At 40.8% G+C, this 20,419-nt stretch overlaps 1 protein-coding gene across 6 annotated transcripts in view; it reads left to right on the top strand.

The window, feature by feature from the left end:
- DOCK11 (dedicator of cytokinesis 11) overlaps positions 1–20,419 on the top strand; it is a 185,620-nt gene that overhangs the window by 118,553 nt on the left and 46,648 nt on the right. For all 6 annotated transcript variants that reach the window (XM_078064090.1, XM_078064087.1, XM_078064089.1 and 3 more), the window contains 9 exons: positions 1,799–1,915; positions 3,530–3,605; positions 4,204–4,313; positions 6,975–7,086; positions 12,670–12,736; positions 14,166–14,213; positions 16,178–16,320; positions 17,605–17,720; positions 18,619–18,756. In XM_078064090.1, the coding sequence (XP_077920216.1) occupies positions 1,799–1,915; positions 3,530–3,605; positions 4,204–4,313; positions 6,975–7,086; positions 12,670–12,736; positions 14,166–14,213; positions 16,178–16,320; positions 17,605–17,720; positions 18,619–18,756 (927 nt within the window). The remainder of the gene's footprint in view (positions 1–1,798; positions 1,916–3,529; positions 3,606–4,203; positions 4,314–6,974; positions 7,087–12,669; positions 12,737–14,165; positions 14,214–16,177; positions 16,321–17,604; positions 17,721–18,618; positions 18,757–20,419) is intronic.

Below are 20,419 nucleotides of genomic sequence, written 5' to 3'. Positions count from 1 at the left end.
TCCCGAGAGAGTTGTATTAGCTCTTTCCCTAGTGCTCACTATCAAACGAAAGTGGACTCCCATCTCGAAGCTATAGTATTAATAATGACAGCTTAAATTTATTGAGGACTCGCTACATGTCAGACACTATTAAATACCTCACTTGAATTAATAGCATTATTATTATTATCCGCATTTTACGAAAGAGAAACCTGTGGCTCAGTGATGTGATCACAGTCAAGGAACGGTAACAGGAGACTGGGAATTCATACAAGTATAAAATCCAAAATCTGTGTTCTTAGCCACGAGACTATAGTGCCTGTCAGATCCAAAGTGGAAAACTACAGAACTGCCAAAAACGGGTGACCACGCTAGGGGAAAAAGTCTTGAAACCAAAGCCACGTGAAGAACAAAGGAAAGTCATTAGGGCCATTTAGCCTCGCGAAGAATGAATTAAGCTGATTTGTGGTAGCTATCTTGAACTATTGGAAGAGTTGCCATGTAAAAGTGGGAAGTAGCCTTACTCTCTGTAGTCCCAGAGGCCAGAGCTGTACCTAGCAGGTAGAACTGACAAGGAGTAAAGCAGCTAAAGGACCCTTCTAACAGAATCCAGGAAAAGGCTGGAGTGTGAAAGTGAACCATTTGTCAGGGATGCAGGGAAGGGCCAGTCCTGCCTTGGGTGGGAAGTCGGTTCTCAGACCTCTGTGCCCATCAGCACAATCTGGGGCAGAGTCCCAGAAATAATTGAACAATATGAAAAATTGTTCAACCTGAATAACAAATGCAAATCCAAGCAACGAGGAGATACTATTGATATTCTGTATTCTGTACGTTGACTATTGAGCCCTAGAGGCCTTCTCTAAGTCTCTGGAAAAACCTCCCAGAGTCATGAAATGTGAAGGGCAACTTTTATGCCATTACATCCACTGTTTTTGCTGACTCGAGTGTATGTACGTGTCAGATGAGGAATGTCTAGAGCTGAGAGAAGCAATAAATACATTTTCATATAAGAGGTACCACATTAAGACTACTAGTGGCCAGGAGATAAATAAATATATTTATTTACAAATATATCTCCCAAGTCTTACAATTGACTCAAGGGGCCAAGATCACATTATCTCAATCGCTTTGATCAAAACAAAAAAATGTTAATTTAAGGAATAGAGTAACTCACCATTTTTTAAAGAGATTTATTTGAGAGAAAGAGAGGAGGGGGAGGGGCAGAGGGAGCGAATCCTGAAGCAGACTCTGTGCTGAGTGCAGAGCCCGATGCGGGACTCAGTCCCAGGGCCCCGAGATCCTGACCTGAGCCGAAACCAAGAATCGGCCGCCCAGCTGACTGAGCCACCTGGGCGCCCCAGTAACTCACCATTTTTTTCACTTCTTCCACTGATTCATTTATTCAGCTACTGTGTATTGAGCACCTCCTATCTGCCCAGGCACTGGGGTTGAAGTGGTGAACAAAATAGACACCATCCCTGTGCTCATGAAAACTCAGCCCTCACTGGAGTTGAAGAATAGGACTGATATTAATCTGCTTTCTAGGTCAACCGCTATTTTTAAAAGAGTGAACTTTTGCCTTTTACTTTATGCAGTTATTGAGGGATGTGATTTGACTCTGTATCGTGTATAAATCCAAAGACCAAGAAAGTTCTGTGGCAATTAGTTTTGAGACTTGTAAGTATAAATAGCCTCATGCTTCACTAATTCGTTGTGGATATTAGCCCACTTTGAGTCTTGAAACTGATAGATGGGGCCAGCTTTATTTGTGAAATAGACATATTATATACCTCCTAAGCTTTGGGTAATTATTTTTCAGAACCAACAGGCCAAAATAGCACAATTGTACCTACCGTTTGTTGGACTGCTCTTGGAAAACATACAGCGGTTAGCAGGTCGAGATACCTTGTATTCTTGTGCAGCCTTGCCTAATTCTGTAAGTAGTAATGTGTTTCCACTGGCGTTTTATCCCATTTTATTGACTGCGTTTGGAACTGGGGTCATATGCTGTATTTCTTAATCATTACTTTTCATTCCATTTTTACAGTTAATACTTTTTTTTTCTAGAGCAGTGCTTCTGAACCACCCAGGCGCCCCTGCTTCTCATACTTTAATGTACATACCAATCACCTGGGGATTTTGTTAAACCAGAGACTCTAACTCAGTAGGCCTGTGGTGGAGTTTGAGACTGCGTTTCTAACACACTTTTGCCTGCTTCTGGTCCAGGGACCACACTCTCAGTAACAAGGTCCAAGAGAATACCAAGAATCCCTTCCACCCAGTGTTTTAAGATTTACTGTTGTTATTTGCCTTCATATATTCAACTTGAAAACGGAATGAAGGATTCTTTGCTTCCAAAATGTGAGGCATATTCCTTTGCTTCTCCCTTCCTGGGACAGCCTCCTTTTAGTTCTTCTTTTGAGCTGCTTTTAGCTCAGCACAATTGGTCTGTGCTTTTTTCCCCCTTTAGAATCTTAGTATTAAAAGGAACCTCAGAGGGTGACCAGTCTCCCATTTGGCAAAACAACATTTTGCCTTTGTAATAATTAAAACTTTCCTTCTCACATTAGACCTAAAACGTTTTCTTATCTACTTGTCCTAGTTTTGCCTTCTTAGAGATACACAGAACACATCTGTTCCCACTTCCACATGATACCCCTTGCACAAGTGCCTTCTAAATTTTTCTCCAGACCAGATTTCTCTACTTCATCTTTCGTCATTCCCAAACCCTTGACAATCTTGGTTACGCTCTTCTGAATATGCTCCATTTTACCAGTCGCCCTATTAAAATGTGGTGCACAGAATGGTATGCTTTATAGTCTCCCCAGAGGGACTATTAAGTCCTGCCCTGCCCCCACTCCATGTTCCGAATGGCCCAAGATCACCTTCACACTATCAGTAGCCATGTTATATTGTTGAGTGGCAGGTTAAACTGTGTCCTTTACAGCTTCCTTTGGAAATTACCCCTATCAAATGTCCTCGTCGATTTGTCCAGCCTGCCTTGGGTTCCTGAGAAAGCTACTTTTAAGCCTCCCTGAGGGCTTTATGGCCTATAGCTCCCGATTACGTAAATCAGCTAAATGTGGGTGCTGCATTATCTACCTGGGTTTTAGGCTGGTCTTTCTTCACAGACACAGTTAACTCATGCTTATGCTCACTCCACAACATTCGACAGTGATATTTGGAAATATTTTACTTATCTGTTCTTTCTTCTGTAGCTGAAATTCATCTAGGGCTTCTGGTCACACTCCTCCTCCTAGCATTGCACCTAGTTCCAAGGAGGATTACTGAGCCATGACTGGACTGCAACCAGTTGGAGCTTTTACCAGCCATCTAGGGTTCTGTTACTTGGCCAGGGGTCATGCTTGCAGAGTACACTAGTGCCCCGTTTTTAAAGAGATGTCACCAAAATACCAACAGTGATACCTGATTTAGACTTTCACAGTGAGCTTTGTTTAAAGTTAGGGTACCCTCTCATTCTGTTAATTCCAATTTCTCATCCTCGTGTACAAATTTGTTGAAATGACAGAGGTGTCACATTGTGTTACAGGCATCCAGGGATGAGTTTGCATGTGGCTTCACTTCACCTACAAATAGAGGGAGTCTGAGCACTGACAAAGACACTGGTAATTAAGTCCTTTAAAGATTATACATTGCATGGCTGTGTAGAAATGCACCCTGTACTTCTCTGTATTTTTGAAATACTTCATAATAACAACTATACATAGCATGATCTCTTCTAAAGTTTAATTAAATCTGACTCACACTTGCAGCCACTTTTTTTTTTTTTTTTTTTTTTTTGCTTAAGTTTCCTTATCTAAGCTTGTTTAAAATGTAGCTTTGGTATACTGATAAAATAAAGGATAATGAGAAAAACACTGGTTTCCGATCCTATCTGTCTCCAGTCTTAGACAAGACACTTCCCTTTTCTGGGCCCAAGTTTCCTTATCTATAAAACTATCTCTCAAATTGTATGGCTTTCCTTTATTACTTCCAGAGAACCTCTTGTAGTTTCATACATAGTAAAGTATTTCAAGTGGTTTAAAAAAAAAGTCACCCTTTGTTAGGCTTCTTACGGTGTTTTGATATAAAATAGAAACTTCACATTTTAGATGACCAAGATCCGTTCCCTAAAATCTATCTTTAAATTAACCCAGTACTTATTTTTAAAAATATTTTTTGACCATTCTTCCTGTTGGTAACAAGGACTTGGCTTTTTTCCAGCTTATGGGGCTTTTCAAAACGGACATGGAATCAAGAGGGAAGATTCAAGAGGTTCCCTCATCCCAGAAGGAGCAACAGGATTTCCAGATCAGAGCGGAACTGTTGAAAATGTAAGAACCTAAATATAAGGGATAACCCTAGGGATATGTTAGGTTACAACAGTCTGTCTGGTTTTTTTTTTTTTCAGTCTGTCTTTTTATATAAATTAAAGGCTCTCTACTCTCCTGTAGTCGGCCTGGATCTGTAAAAAGCATCCCGTAATTCTTGGATGTTGCAGTGGTTCCTTCCTACCATGGCAGCTGCTACTTGGATATTTAAAACTGCTTATGGGGGCGCCTGGGTTGTTCAGTCGTTGGGCGTCCGCCTTCGGCTCAGGTCATGATCCCGGGGTCCTGGGATCGAGCCCCGCATCGGGCTCCCTGCTCTGCGGGAAGCCTGCTTCTCCCTCTCCCACTCCCCCTGCTTGTGCTCTCTCTCTCGCTATCTCTCTCTCTGTCAAATAAATAAATAAAATACTAAAAAAAAAAACTTTATGGAGGATAAGGCATTCATCATTAAGAGTTCTAACTTTGAATACCTCCTTTAATCCTCGTATACTGTAACCTGTTCTAGAGAGGGAAGGTTCAAGTTTAAAATATCTAGTGCACCTTGTCATTTAAATCCCTTCTTGGCAGAGTTAATTCAGCCTTTTATTCTTTTGTAAAAGAGTAATTAACATGGGAGAAAAAAAATTAGGCCTCCAAATTGATGATTTCAGTGTCCCATCATCACTTAATCACAATGTATTCTCTAAAATTTGGGATATGTCTGCCTTGAGACAGAGAAACCTCATTTTATTTAATTTTAATTTTATTTTAAGACCGAGAAAGAGCAAGTGGTGGGGGTGGGGGAGCAGCAGAGGGAGAGAGAGACTTTTTTTTTTTTTTTAAAGATTATTTATTTATTTATTTGACAGAGAGAGACACAGCTAGAGAGGGAACACAAGCAGGGGGAGTGGGAGAGGGAGAAGCAGGCTCCTGGTCGAGTAGGGAGCCCGATGCGGGGCTCGATCCCAGGACCCTGGGATCATGACCTAAGCCGAAGGCAGATGCTTAACGACTGAGCCACCCAGGCGCCCGGAAAGAGACTCTTAAGCAGGCTTTACACCCAGCGCAGAGGCCAATGCGGGGCTTGATCTCACGACCTTGAGATCATGACCTGAGCCGAAGGCAGACGCTTAACCATGTGAGCCACCCAGGCGCCCCGAGAAACTTCATTTTGGACCAATAAAGCCGTGTCACGCTGCTATGTAAAATCACAGAATTATATAAAATTAGGGTTAGAAGGGTGCATAAAAATAATAAATTCCAACTCAATTTACAAATGAAAACTGGGTTGTGACTCAGGACAACCATACAGGTATGGCAGGCCAGACCGGAACCCGGGTTTTCTGATTCCAGCAATGTCTCTCCTATATCATGGCATTCTTGGTGTGCATCAGAATCACCTGGGCGCTTAATAAAAACCGATGGCTGGGCCTCACCCCCAGAGTTTCCAATTCAGTCTGGGATGGGGCCTGCTCATTTGTATTTCTAGGTTCCAGGGGATGCTCATGCTGCTGGTTGGGAACCACCCCTTGAGAACCCCCGGAATATACTTCCTTGAGCCTTGGGGTAAATAGTAATTTATTCACAAAGGCTCCTATTTTACTGCATTTAGAATTCTGTCAACAGACACTATCATAGGTAAGGCAGATAAAGGACAAAGACGTTAAATGACTTGTTAATCATCACACAGCTAGCAAGCATTCAGAACCTAGGTGTTTGGCTCCAAGTGAAAGTTCGTTCTTAGTAAATCCTGGTTTAGTAAATGCCTATGTCCAGAGCCCAGTTTAGCTCAACTGTGAAAGAACTGGTTTTTAATAAGGTAAACTCTTTAGATTATTAGTACTCTATTCATATAAATCCCCAAATAAGTCAGATCTTGTCATGCTTAACAACTGGTATTTTTTTTTAAATATTTTATTTTTTTAAAGATTTTATTTATTTATTTGAGAGAGAGAATGAGAGAGAGAGAGCATGAGAGGGGGGAGGGTCAGAGGGAGAAGCAGACTCCCCGCCGAGCAGGGAGCCCGATGCGGGACTCGATCCCGGGACTCCAGGATCATGACCTGAGCCGAAGGCAGTCGCTTAACCAACTGAGCCAGCCAGGCGCCCCTTAACAACTGGTATTTTAACAAAAGCCATTAAAAGGAACATCACTAGTTTGTAGAAGCTGTAGTTCTAAAGTATTACTGGATTCTTCATCATATAATTATCTTGTAATATTAGCCCTTTTTAAAAAATACAGATTTCCTGACCTATTATTTGTAGGTTGAATTTTAATTAATAAACTCTGAAAGATTCAAATTAAAAGAGCTTAAAATGTTTCTGTGCTTCCATATTCCTTAGTTAAGTTCCCCCTCCATGTAAAAGCTCTCTTTCCTGGAATAGCCACATATGGTTCTTTAAATTTTTTCCTACTACTGAAACACAGACCTTAAGGGAATGAAACACATTGTCCATGGCTGTCATCTTGACGAAGCCCCGCGGGTCATTTCTAGCAGTGCTACTCTGTGCAGTAGCATCCAAGAAAGATTTGGCTCATTTACCTTCCAAGTATGATAGAAAATCTGGATTTAGGCTTAGAATTATCCCGAACAGGACTAATGATACAAGTAGTTATTGAGTGAAAAGCTATGGAAAAGTATAGTACCAATATTGTTTGACAAAAGTCCTGTCTTTCTATTGCAGACCCGACAGAGTTCTACAAGGGGTAGCGTATCCCAGTATAACCGACTCGACCAGTATGAAACCAGAAGCCTCTTAATGTGTTACCTGTATATAGTAAAAATGATTTCTGAAGGTGAGTTACCAGCATATTAAGCATGGTCTCTACTAGACATCCACCCTCACAGGTTCATGCAACAAATATTTGATCATCACCTGTATGTAAAACACATGCACGTTAGAAACAGATCGTTGGAAGACCCTGACCTTAAAACGTTCCTCTATTTTTAACTTAAAATAGGTTCACTTGGGTCATACAGGTTTGATTCTTTGAACTATTTTTTTTTAATTTAAAAGTTGATTTCTAAAATGAAACCGTAGTTTTAAAAGTGCTAAACGTATTTTTTTCCACGCAGAGCTTATAACGCATTAAATGACCAATGTAAACGGAAGGAAATAATAACCAGAAGTCATATTTAATACTTTAGCTTTTATTTGACCCAGGATTTGGAAAACCAAAAGCAAACAAAAAGACAGGAAGTGTTCTCTGAGGGTTGGGAATGCCGCTGTTATCTTCGTAGTATGGTGCTGCATGGTGGTAGGTTGTTTTTCAGCCTCCAGTTTTTTTCCCCCTTGGTGTACAGTTGTATTATTTACTAGTATTACCAGTTATTTATATGATAGAATAACCAAAGGGTTTTCATAAACTGCATGTCCTCTGGAAGTAAAATCAGAAGGTTATCTTATTCCCAGATATCACATTAACTTACACAATTCCCTCCCTTTTCTTCCTTTTCTCAATATTTTCACTAAGAAACATGTATGCAGGAATGAAGAACATAAAAGCACCTGGGTTCTGATTATCGTAATCATTCTCTTTTACTTATTTTCTATTTTTTGCTGTATTTTTAAATATTTTTATATTTAAATATTTTTAAATATTACTTTACATCTTTTTTATAATAATGCAGGACATAAAAACATAAAATAATTTGATAGTTAACTATCAAAGACCTTAAAAATAGCTAGATATGAATAATAAATTCTAGAACGTATTAATAAAACTGTAGAAAAACAACTCTAATCTTTAAATCCTAAGACTGTAGAACTTAGGGTAAAAATCAAAGATTATATTGAGACTCTATGATGTACCTCCCTGTTTTGGGAAAGAAAGAAATAAAGGGAGATCATTTTTGACCCCGGTGGTATTTCATTCTGAGAGATCATGGATCCGTTAACAACTACAGCCACAGCTCACTGGTTTTCTCTTCCCACGAGGTGAAAAGTGGGCAAACATGGAAAGTGACCGCTAATGTGCACGGGGTTTCTTTTTAGGGTGATGAAAATATTCTAAAACTGGGGTGATGGTTTTACAACTCTTGAAAAATACTATAAACTATTGTATTGTGCACTTCTTAAATGGGTTTTATGGCCCATGAATTCTCTCAATAAATTTGTTTAAAAAAAAAAAAAGGCCTAAGAGCCACATGAAAAAAAAAAACCAACAGAAAAAGAAAAGTAGTTGAATACCACCACAGCCCAGGGAAAGTAAGTTGGGGGCAGGGGGAGGAAAAAAGGGAGGGGGTGGGGAAAGGAGTGGGGGGAGATGCCCAGCTGACTACTTCTCCTCATCTCCACTCCAGTAGAGTGCGTGTGCACGCACACATACACACACACTCTCACACCACATACTGTGATAACCAGGGACAAGCCTCTGGCAGCTTTTTTCAGGTCATGGATAAGACCATAACTGCTTTGTTTCTTGAGAACTTCATAGTTCTGCTCCTCTTGTAAATGTTGACCTTGCTTGCTGAATATTTGGTTTTTGCTCATTAGATTTTTCTTTCTTCTGCTCTTCCTTTTTGATTTTTAAAAGCACATTTTTAATAACCAGTACACAGTCGTGTCACATCTTCTCTTTATCTTTTGTGCATGTAAAGTCGTATTCATTTTTTTCTGAAAAAATCTGCTTCTGGATCTTTCTCAATGGATGTGTTCTAGTTACTTTGTCTTGTCTGGTAAATAGTTTAGTCACTCTATATGCATTTAAATGTTGAACTCTTATAAGTCCACACTCTTCAGGTCCTCTCTTGGCTTTCTTTATTGGTTCATAAACAGTAGCAACTTAATTTCAACAAAAAGATGACAGACCTCTACACTTTTATATAGAAGTACAGAGATTCTACAGAATGAATTTCCTTTTCTATTTGTGGCTATATTTTATTAACTGGCAATAATTCACTGTTTCAAAGTCTTAGTCATTTGCCAAACTTTTTTGTTGTTGTTCTTATTGTCTTGTTTATTATTTCCTGAGAAAGGGAATCAGAGTCAGGGGTAATCAGTTACACAGTCCGAATTGACAGGAGGACTGTCCTCTTGTAAAAGAAAAGCATTTTCCTTGAGAGGATGAGGGAAAGCTACTTTCCCCCTTTTTCTAACTGTATCCTAGCTTTTCTCTTTATTGCAGACCCCGAGGTGAAACTTTGGGTGTCACCTTGAGGCTTATCGGCATCATACTTTGTACCTGTAGATTCATTAGCATTCTTCTTCACAGTGGATTGTTTGGTGGAAAGTGTCTGGTCGCTGCAATCTCTTACAGAAAACCCAGTGTTGCAATGAGCAATACCACTCTTTGATCTTTTCCCACTTGATTTTAAAGTAGAGTCCAAAGGAAATACAGTTTTTAAAGGGGATCTTTCCTTACTCTGTGTAAAAGGGGGAAATAAACTTCCATTATAATCAGGCATATTTTCCTCTGAAGTTTCAGATACGACTTGAATAGTGGGGTTTTCTGTGGGAGAAATACTGGAAAGGCTCCAAGAGAAGTCAATTTGAGTTTCACACTTTGGTGTGGAGGTATTCTGGGTGAAGATGTGTTTCCTTTTTGGCTGGCCATGCTTGTCTTCATGAAGGTTTGAAACATCTTGAAATCCATACCCCCTTTGAGGACCAAGGAAAGATGTTAAAGGAGAACCTGCAGGTGACTTCTGATTGGCACTGCTCTCTCTGGTAGCCTTATTGCTATTAGAAGAAAGCTTCTCAGAAATCTCTCGCTCCTCGAAGAGGTCCTGACTGTAAAATGGAATCGGAAACTTTGGACTTTGTTGTTGTTCCTTTTGTCCAGAATTCATCCATTCAGTACTTGATTGTTTTATCAATTTGTTAGGCAGATGCCCCTGAGATCCTGGGGAAGGCTCCCTGACCGAAAAAACTGGCACAGACCTTTGAGCACAGGGAATGAAGTCCTCATCATCGCTATCAGAAAAAAAAGGGGGCAATTGCTGCACATTCAGGTTTAGTTTTGCAGAAAGCTTTTTATTTTCTTCTCTTAACCTATTCCTTTCTTCGGTAAGCTCAGAAATAAACTTAAGATTTTGTTGTTGGATATCATAAAATTCTTTCTGTAGTGTGTTCCTGTAGGTTTCATTCAGCAAACAGCGGTCACATATTTTTGCATTTAACTGATCTCGCAAGTCATGAATGGTGCTATTGAGGACTTTCTGTTGCTCGGTCAGCTCTTTAATTTTGGCTACGGAGCCCATCCACCTTCCATCTGCCAATCGGTCTTTCCTCAAATTGTCTAATTTTGCCTGTAAACGGTGTAGCTCTTTGTCGTGGAGCTCTTTTAGCATTAGCCAGGTTTTCATAAAATCGTCGGACGACGCGTCACATACACTAAACTGTAATTTATCTCTTCCTGAAGGTTTCTTACCACCGCCCCTGTCTCCTTCACCCATGTTCCCTGCCTGCATCATGTCTCACCGATTTAGAATTTGGAAACGGTTGAGACGGGCCAGCGGCTTGAAAGCACTACCGCCGTTGCCGAGAAAATGGCGGAGGAGCTGCTGACTAGAACTAAGCCGCGGCTAGGATGAGGCCGTCACCCTCTTTACAGACCTTCTGCGAAGCTGCCTCTGGGCACAAGGCTGGCACAGGCGTAGTTCAGGGATGGGCAGAAAGTCTCGGTGTTCTGGGCGGAAAGAAGGCACCAGGCTTCTGGCGGGAAGAGCCGGTGCGCGGGAGAGGGAAGATGGCGCCTCCACGCCGCTCTTCAACGAGAGGCCGAGAGGCCGGAAACCCAGTGGCTTCTGGGAGATCTGGGCTTCTCTGAGCAGCAGGGCATTCAAAAGCAGGAGTGGGGGGGGGGAGACCGGAAGTCCCTGTTCGCTTTATTTTTTAAAACAAGTCTAACTTGATGCCATGTTAGCATTTTTATTCTTGAGGATCAGTGTTTGGGAAATTATCAACACTCGTGGCTTTAAAAACAGTTGGAAGTAAAGTCAAAATCCCTACATTCCTCCCTCTCCCACCCCCCTCCGTATAGCCACCATCGCCTAGTCTTCCATCCCTATCTCGCCCAGGTTGTTAGCTGCGTTGGCAGTTTTGTCATTTACCACTTTTGTGATACCTGTAACATGTTTGTGTTTAAGAGCTACTGGCACCATTAGCTATATCTGAGTAGCATAAAAAGGGAATGGAGAGGGGCACCTGTCTGGCTCAGTGGGTAGAGCATGCGGCAGGATCTCGGAGTTGAGTTCTAGCCCCACTTTGGGTATAGAGATTACTTTAAAATAAAATCTTTTTTAAAAAATTAAATGAAAAAAGAATGGAGAGTTAAGTGGCAGCAGTATTTTTTTCTTTTTTTTTTTTATCTCAGTAAATCACTATGTTGGAAGTAAAGAAGCAAGTCAAAAGAGAAGTATATGTGATAGATTTAAGGGACTTTTATATCTGGAATAGTTCGATATATGCGTGTGGACATTTGGTTAAAAGATAAACAGGCACGTTTTTAAGAGTTTATTTGAGCAAAAATTGATTAGAATCCGGTAGTATCCAGTCTAGCAGACAGAAAGAAGTCCTGAGGAGCTGTACAAAATGAAAGACTTTTAGCGGTAGAAGGGAGTTGGAGCAAGGCAGTTTATACAGAGAAAGAAAGTGGGTTGGTTATTGCAAAGTCACTTTTGTTTAAGGGATGCCTGGGCTCTGTCAGGCAGATTACATTACTAGTGCTGATCAGATGATTCCTAATTGACTGGTTTAAGATTCCATTCCTGGGAGAGCGGAAACTGTAATTGTCTTGGTTTGGTGATGTGGGGCTTAGCATAAGCAACTCCATTTTCATTCAGCCTGTTGTTTTGTTTTTAAGTCTGTGTGTGTGTGTGTGTGTGTGTGTGTGTGTGTGTGTGTGTGTATTTACATAATACCAGGACTTCGGAGTTTATAATGCAAAGGCAAAGAGGAAAAAAACAAAAACTCTTCTTCTAAAGTTTAAAGTTCTCAAACTTTTTGGTTCACAGAGCCCTTTGAGTAGCAGGCAAAGGTACTTGACCCTCCCTTTGGAAAAAGTACGCATAAGCACACCGTGTACACATAAGCACACCGTGTTGCATAAAATTTTAGGAAGTTCATTAAAAACTCCAGGTCTCTTTCCCTTCCTCTGCCCTCAGGGATGATATCAAGATTAGTATCAGCCATCCAAAAGAATATTTACAAAGTAAATAAAAATAATTGTTAAAATAATTACAGATAAAGCAGTACATTTGGAATTAATTCAAACAAATACAGTGTGTGTATTGAACAATGAGCTGGGAGAGGATATAGATGAACCACCCGGCTGTGAGTTGATGGTTGTTGAAGCTAGGTTATTGGTACTTTGGGTGGGGTGCACTGTGCTGTTTACTTATTTCAAGATCCACCACTTTATTTATTCCATTTTCAGATACTCTCTTAACTTACTGGAATAAAGTATCTCCTCAGGAGCTCATAAACATTCTCATACTTCTAGAGTAAGTTATATTAATTTATTTTCATAAATTTTCTCCTTATTTGGGGGATAAAATATTACCTTTTTTTCCCAACAGCTTATTTGCCAATAACATAGGAAATACTCAACTATTTTGGTAGCATTGAGGCTAGCACACCAGGTTCTTCACACAGATGGAAGAAAACGTGGAGATGGAATACTTATGATATCAGAGAAATTAGCTAATAATAGACCATTGTTCAGCCCAGCAGCAGTCTTGCTGTGATCTGGAAAACTAGAAGTGGCATCAGCTGTCCAAAAGCATTCATTTGGAGCAGATGCTGGCTTAATGGAGCAGCTTCAATGACTGGAATGTAGAATTTATACTCCTCTGTAGAGCTAATTCTACTGGCGTCAGAAATGCATATATATATATATATCTCCATTCCAAGGCAGTTGGGGGAAAATCCAGTCTTGTTTCCTAGGTAGAGGTGGGAAGTTGTCCTAGATTGTTTGCTGAGCTATCTGTAATCCTTACTGAAAGCTAAAAGAAAAATTAGAATGAAATCTAAGAAATTTTTAGATAAATAGCACACAGGGGCTCCTGGCTGGCTCAGTCGGTAGAGCATGCGACTCTTGATCTCAGGGTCGTGAGTTCAAGCCCCAGGTTGGGCGCAGAGCTTACTTTAAAAATAAATAAATAAATAAAAAGCACACATAAATGATGTTTTTATGTGCATGTCTTTCAAAACAAAAAGGGGATAATCGGTACGTGCAGTTTTGCAGACAACATCAGCAAACAAAAACGGCAGTTACGATTTTTAAAAACTATACCATAATATTTACTAATGAAGATGTATGATGTTGGGGGTTTGCTTCAAAAAAAATACAGGAGGTAGGGAGGGTGGAGGGAGGGAGGGCACCTGTTCAGAGTAGAGGATAAACAAGAATGGCCCTAAGCTGATAACCGTTGAAGCTGGTGCGTGCCGGGTACGTGGGAGTTTAGTATGCTATCCTCCCAACTTCTGGATGTGTTTGAGATTTCTGAATAATAGAAAGTATTTTAATGCCATTATAAAAATATAGCAATTGCTCCAATTTTTAGGGCTTAAGAAACTTTTTTTTTTTTTTTTTTAGGTATTAATGGCTAAGCTAGAGATCTTTGCTATGAAACATTATTGAGCACGATGTAGAATCACCATTTGCATTGACAGGCTTTTTAAATGTCGTTGAATTGTATGTGAAGACATGGAGCTTTTTGTTTCTAATGTAGTTGTGGCAAATAAATCTAGAAAGATATAACATGGCAAGCCCACAAGTGGTTATATGTATATGTCCGTATACCAAAAGCTTATTATTGCAATATGGTTTAAGTAGGCCATTCTTTGTAACGCATGAGTTTTCAAATATTACTTGTTAAAATGCAAAGCGTGGCAATATCTTACTAACCATGCTGTTGTTTTTCTTTCTAGAGTGTGTTTGTTTCACTTTAGATATATGGGGAAAAGAAACATAGCAAGGTAATTCCCGTTCCAAGTTCCACTTTTTTCCCTTCCTTCCAACAGGTGGCAGTCTTGATCATGCCATGTAAAACCTAGATTCTTCATTTTGCATTAACCTGAAGTTACCCATGATTTATTTAACATGTCTCAACTCAAACTGTAAATTAAACTGGTGTGAACTGACATATTTTTAAGTTTCCCAAAGGGTAGTCGCTAGCCTGCTATGCGGAGCTTCGGTTCTAATCCTAGAACGGGTGCTTGAGGCAAGAAAGGGCCTAGATCCAGGGGAAGGCAGGAAGTCATCAAGAGGGAACAACTGTAAGGTCTCTACTTTTATCAACAACCTGTCAATATTGACTTCAGTTGCTAAGGTAAATAGGAAGCCACAATAGCAGCTGGGACGTGCACTCTCTATTAGCTGTTCTCTTCTTTTTGCCACCTAAGTCTTTTTTAGCATTTTTTTTTTTAAGATTTTATTTATTTATTTGACAAGAGAGAGACACAGCGAGAGAGGGAACACAAGCAGGGGGAGTGGGAGAGGGAGAAGCAGGCTTCCCGCTGAGCAGGGAGCCTGATGCGGGGCTCGATCCCAGGACCCTGGGACCATGACCTGAGCGGAAGACAGACGCTTAACGACTGAGCCACCCAGGCGCCCCTTGCCACCTAAGTTTTAATGAAATAAATACTTCAAAACATGTTTGAGGGACCCTAAGGAAAAGATTCCTTATTTCAGTAAGATCTATTTTTAGGGGGTAGAGTTAAGGAGCTCAAATAAAGTGTCCTTTTTTAAAAATTAAATGTCATGGCACTTCCAAAAACTAAAGGGGCACTTTGGACGGAGTTTATTGCTGAGTGTCGGGAACATCCTAATAATGGGTAATTCAGGTGACCATGTCCGCTGCCTTTCCCCGTGACTCGGAGTCGGCATGGTGACTACCACCCTGAGCCTTAACCTCTACGATTCTCCCTGTTCTCCCACTCCATTTACTAGAGGATGGACAAACTCTTTTTCTTCCTGAGTTGCCATATGACCCAGCTGTAATTTTTTTTTTTTAATGGAATCTTTAAACTGAAGGAAAACAGAAGTTGACACATCCTAGTAACAGACATGTTTAAAACATGTCTGATCCAGGTTTAACTCCAGGCCAGAAACAGATTAGATAGGCATTCCTTCTTGCACATCCAACCCCAGGAATACTCCACATCCTCATTTCCACTCTGAGTATCCCTCCCACAATTTTCTGTGACTCTGGCCCTTCCTTCCTTGCCTTTTGAGAAAAGACTGCATCTTATGGAGTGTTGGCCACTTGACTCTGATTTTTTTGAGGAGAAGGAGAGAAGGGGGCGCCTGGGTGGCTCAGTTGGTTAAGCGACTGCCTTCGGCTCAGGTCATGGTCCTGGAGTCCCGGGATCGAGCCTGCTTCTCCCTCTGACCCTCCCCCCTCTCATGTGCTCTCTCTCTCCTCTCATCCTCTCTCAAATAAATAAATAAAATCTTTAAAAAAAAAAAAAAAAAAAAGGGAAGGAAGAAGCTTTTTCTAAATTCCTTAGTTATATTCTCATAGCAAAAGCTCTTTTATTTATTTATTTATTTTTAAAGATTTTATTTATTCATTTGACAGAGAGATAGCGAGAGCAGGAACACAAGTGGGGGAGTGGGAGAGAGAGAGAAGCAGGCTTCCCATGGAGCAGGGAGCCCAATGCGGGGCTCGATCCCAGGACCCTGGGATCATGACCTGAGCCAAAGGCAGACGCTTAACGACTGAGCCACCCAGGCACCCCGCAAAAGCTCTTTTAAATATACACTAAAACTTCATACAATTTCCAGTGCTGCCTCATTTAAGCCAAGTAATAGTAGATAGAATATTGAACACAGTATACTGTTTATGTGGAAACCTAATCATTTATTAAGTTTTTTTTTTAATAACATTGAGATCTAGTATGAAGAGTACTCCATTTCCTAACTTTAAAATTTATTTTAGGGTGCACGATGCCTGGCTGTCAAAGCACTTTGGAATAGACCGAAAATCGCAAACCATGCCAGCTCTTCGAAACAGATCAGGGGTAATGCAGGCCCGACTTCAGCATCTTAGCAGCCTGGAAAGTTCGTTTACACTTAATCACAGTAAGTGAAAATGTGGGTAGTCTACCCATTTGAAACATACATGTAATGCTATGTAACCTTGAAGAAATTCTAGCTTAAATCACCAATACGATTGGAAATGACTTCACATACATGGATGTATTTGCATATCTCTGTGTTTATTTACAATCTTTTCATCATACAGGAATATCTCATAAAATATGCGTGGATTTTCCAGCGGTTTTTCGGTGATGGTGGTTTTTCTCTTAGTTCAGTATTAAAGAAACTAGTTTTTTCCCACTGAATTGCTGTTGTCATCATATTATTTTACACTGGATATCCTTCATTCCTACTGTTAAACTTCAATGCAAATAATGGCATCTTAATGTAATAGTATCTATAATACTTGTTTTAGTATATATAATATCTGTTCATTCAATGATTTTAAGGGATTACACCCGCTGAGCTGACTGCAGAAATGAAAGAACTGTAAATACTATTTTGACAAAGGTATATTGCACATGTATTGAAGTATTGACAAGGAAAATAGGACAAGGAGAGAAATGTTGACCAGCCAGGGAAAGCTAGAGGGTTATATAAATGGAAGCTATCCTCTGAAAAGCAAATATTAATAAAAAGTCAATGAGAAATCTTTCATTTCCATATAGTCCTCTGGAGCCAGCCAAACAGGCTTTGTGATAAGGACTAATAATAAAAACAAATGTCTTGAGCAGATGGACCCTGAGCTAATAATAGACTCAAGAACTTCAAAAAAAATGCAAGTTTTACAGCCTTCGGCTTTGCTCTTGTCACTTGTAAAAATGTAATGGTCCTACTTCCTTCGGTTGGCCCAGATGTTTGGTTTTTCTTCTGATGTAGAAACAAGTCCCCTAACATTGGCATAATTAGAAACATCTGGCCATAGGGCACCACCGTATGTGATGTCGCCTACTGTCTACGATTTCTCATTTTTGCACACCTAGTTTCCTCTGTTCCTAGTTACATCACCATCGTTATCCCCTAGTTACATCGCCCGAGTTCATCCCTGAAATCTTGTCTCCAAAGAAGCGGAGACACCTAATTATGTGTTGCAGAGCTGTTGATACAGAGCTGAAGTAAGAATGAGTGGAATTGATTAACCAGGCTCATATTTGATTAAGGAATAAATACAGTGAAGCTCATTAGGTCCGCGGATATTGAGAGCCTCCTTCTTGCCCATCTCTCTCTGAGTCTTTGGGGGGGGGGGGAATCATTCCAAACTGTCACGTGATTCTCTGCGTTGGGCAGTTTTAATTTACCTTTTTTTTTTTTTTTCTTTAATCTTAGGCTCTGCAACCAGCGAAGCAGACATTTTCCATCAGGCACTTCTTGAAGGCAACACTGCTACTGAAGTTTGCTTAACGGTGCTGGATACCATCTCCTTTTTCACCCAGTGCTTCAAGGTAAAGATGAGAAGTCAGAATCCAGTTGGTGTCATAAAGAAAACATTATACACAAATTAATTAGTCAGAGGACGCGTAATGCGGTGAAAAAGCCCCAAATGAACAGTCCAGAAACTTGGATGACAGACCTCATTTGGCTACCGTGTGACCTTGGGAATTCGCGGAGACTCCCTTGCCACATCCATAAAGGGAGGGGTTTGGACTCATTTGCTCTTAAGCTTCCTTCTACCTCTGAACTTCTGCTGTTTGATTTTTGTGTGTGTGTTTAAAACCCGTTTTCTGTCACACTTTTATTAATCTAGCCAGTAATTTTTAGCTCGAATTAAGATTGAACCGGTGTGCCCAAATACCCTTGGTGATGAGGTATTTTGTCAGGCTTGACGATGCCCAGGCAGGCTGGCTGGCTTCCCTGGCCAGGCGTTCAGTGCTTTTTCTCGGATGTTTGCCTCTCAACACCAATCGGCATTGCTAGGATTTTAAAAAGAAGAAGGTAAAAGCCATGATCTCGCAGGGTTGTCGAGGGAGTAAAATGAGATAATAGGAGAGTGCTTTGAAGAGTAAAAATTATGTAACTCACATAATGTAACATTAGCGGGAGAGCTCAAAAGTGAAAAATCTTGCTTGCTTTCCCCTGAGTTACAATCAATTATTTTCTTCCCTCTTTTCTATGTAATGCAGTTAATTGCTTCAGCCCTCCAGGTTTACTTTTTTTTGAGAGTGGGCAGGGGAGGGACAGAGGGAGAGAAAAAGAGAGTCTTAAGCAGACCCCACGCCCAGCATGGAGCCCACTTGGGGCTGGATCTTACAACCCTGAGCTCATGACCTAAGCCGAAGGCAGACGCTTCCCCAACTGAGCCACCCAGGTGTCCCAAAATGTATTTTTTTTCATATTTTGTAGAGTCAACTTTTAAATAACGACGGCCACAACCCATTAATGAAAAAAGTATTTGATATTCATCTGGCTTTCCTTAAAAATGGACAGTCTGAAGTGTCGCTGAAACATGTTTTTGCCTCACTGCGAGCTTTCATCAGTAAGGTAAGGAGGACAGCTTTATAGCTGCGAGCGGGCTCCCTCCGTGGCAGGCAGGTAAGAGGGCAATGCGGGCCCCTGGAATGACATCCACGAACCTCAGGTCACGAAGCTGTTAAGTACAGCCCTTGCAAGTACGGGTGCAGAACAGCAAAATACACGAAGATGGCCCAACCAAGAACCCCGTGAAGTCCGAACATGCTTTTTATTTCACATCGCCATTCCTTCCCCCTTTCAGCAGGCTCCTATGAAAAGTGTCATTTTCAGATTACCAACCTCAACAGTTTTTCTTCTAGTTTGCTTCTTTTTGAAAGTACTCTCATGCCGAGGATATAGAAGTTAATCTGCGTGCTCCCGTATAAGCCCGTGGAAAGCGGAGACCAGGCTGTGTAACCCCAGGGTCTTGTATCATAGCCTGCAAATGGTAGGCACTCGATACGAGTTTGGACGAAGGAATTCTGCCTTCCAATGCTAATTGTGTCTGCGGGCTCTAAATGTTCAGGCTGCTTACCTCATCTCAACACAAACCTCAGAGCAGGCTTTTAGGAATAAATCTGACTGAAACAGCCAAAATTTATTTCTGGTCTGTTTCTGATAGCTTTTAAACGTAATAAAAAGCATCATAAACCAGGATGGAGTTACAATTACGGAAAGCTATAGTCGAGGCCTCTGCTCTGGTATGAAACTCCAACAAGACAAAGAAATTCAATTAACTGATTTGTGTAGTGGAATAGCTGAGCCTGGAAAACTTTTTTGTCATCATTATTTGTATGGTGGCTTATTGCATTTACTCAATGTAGAACTTGGGTGGATTTGGAGGTTGTTTTTTAATTGCCACTCCTTAATATAATTTTTTTATTATTTTTAAATTTTTTTTAAGATTTTATTTATTTATTTGGGAGAGAGAGAGCACGAGCAGAGGGGCAGAGGGAGAGGGAGAAGCAGACCCCCCGCTGAGCAGGGAGCCCGACATGGGGCTCGATCCCTGGTCCCTGAGATCATGACCCGAGCCTAAGTCAGACACTTAACCGACTGAGCCACCCAGGCACCCCAATATAATTTTCTTAAAAGATTATTTATTTATTTGAGAGAGGAAAGAGCAGAACAAGCAAGAGAAAACACGAGTGGGGGGAGGGGCAGAGGTAGAGGGAGAGATAGGCTCCCCGCTGTGCAAGGAGCCCAGTGATGCCGGACTTGATCCCAGGACTCTGGGATTATGACCTGAGCCAAAGGCAGATGCTTAACCCACTGAGCCACCCAGGCGTCCCTCCTTAATATAATTTTTGAATAAAGAAGTATGTGGAGAACTGAATTCAACACAAGCATGATATAAGCAACTAAGGGAAAGAGATTCAGAAATAATTCATCGACCAAACAGTTACCGGGTAGGAACTTACTGGTGTTAGACACTGTGTCTAACTGGGATACAGTCCAGGGGCTTATTGTCCAGTAGAGGGAAACATACACACATATATGCATGCACATCCACAAATACTGCTAGAATAAAAGAAGTCTATACAGGGAACTGAGGGTGGGCAGGAGGAGGGAAATGTTCTAATTTAGCACAAGTTTCTCCGTAGCGGTAGAGATATAACTTAGTATGGACTGAGCGAGAGATGAGACTGAAGAGGTTAATGGGGACCAGATGATTATATACTCCTCTTAGGAG

Source organism: Halichoerus grypus, chromosome X (assembly GCF_964656455.1).
Source record: "Halichoerus grypus chromosome X, mHalGry1.hap1.1, whole genome shotgun sequence".
NCBI classification, from domain to species: domain Eukaryota; kingdom Metazoa; phylum Chordata; class Mammalia; order Carnivora; family Phocidae; genus Halichoerus; species Halichoerus grypus.
The sequence above is the reverse complement of the archived record's forward strand: the minus strand, read 5'-3'. Positions and strand labels throughout refer to the sequence as shown.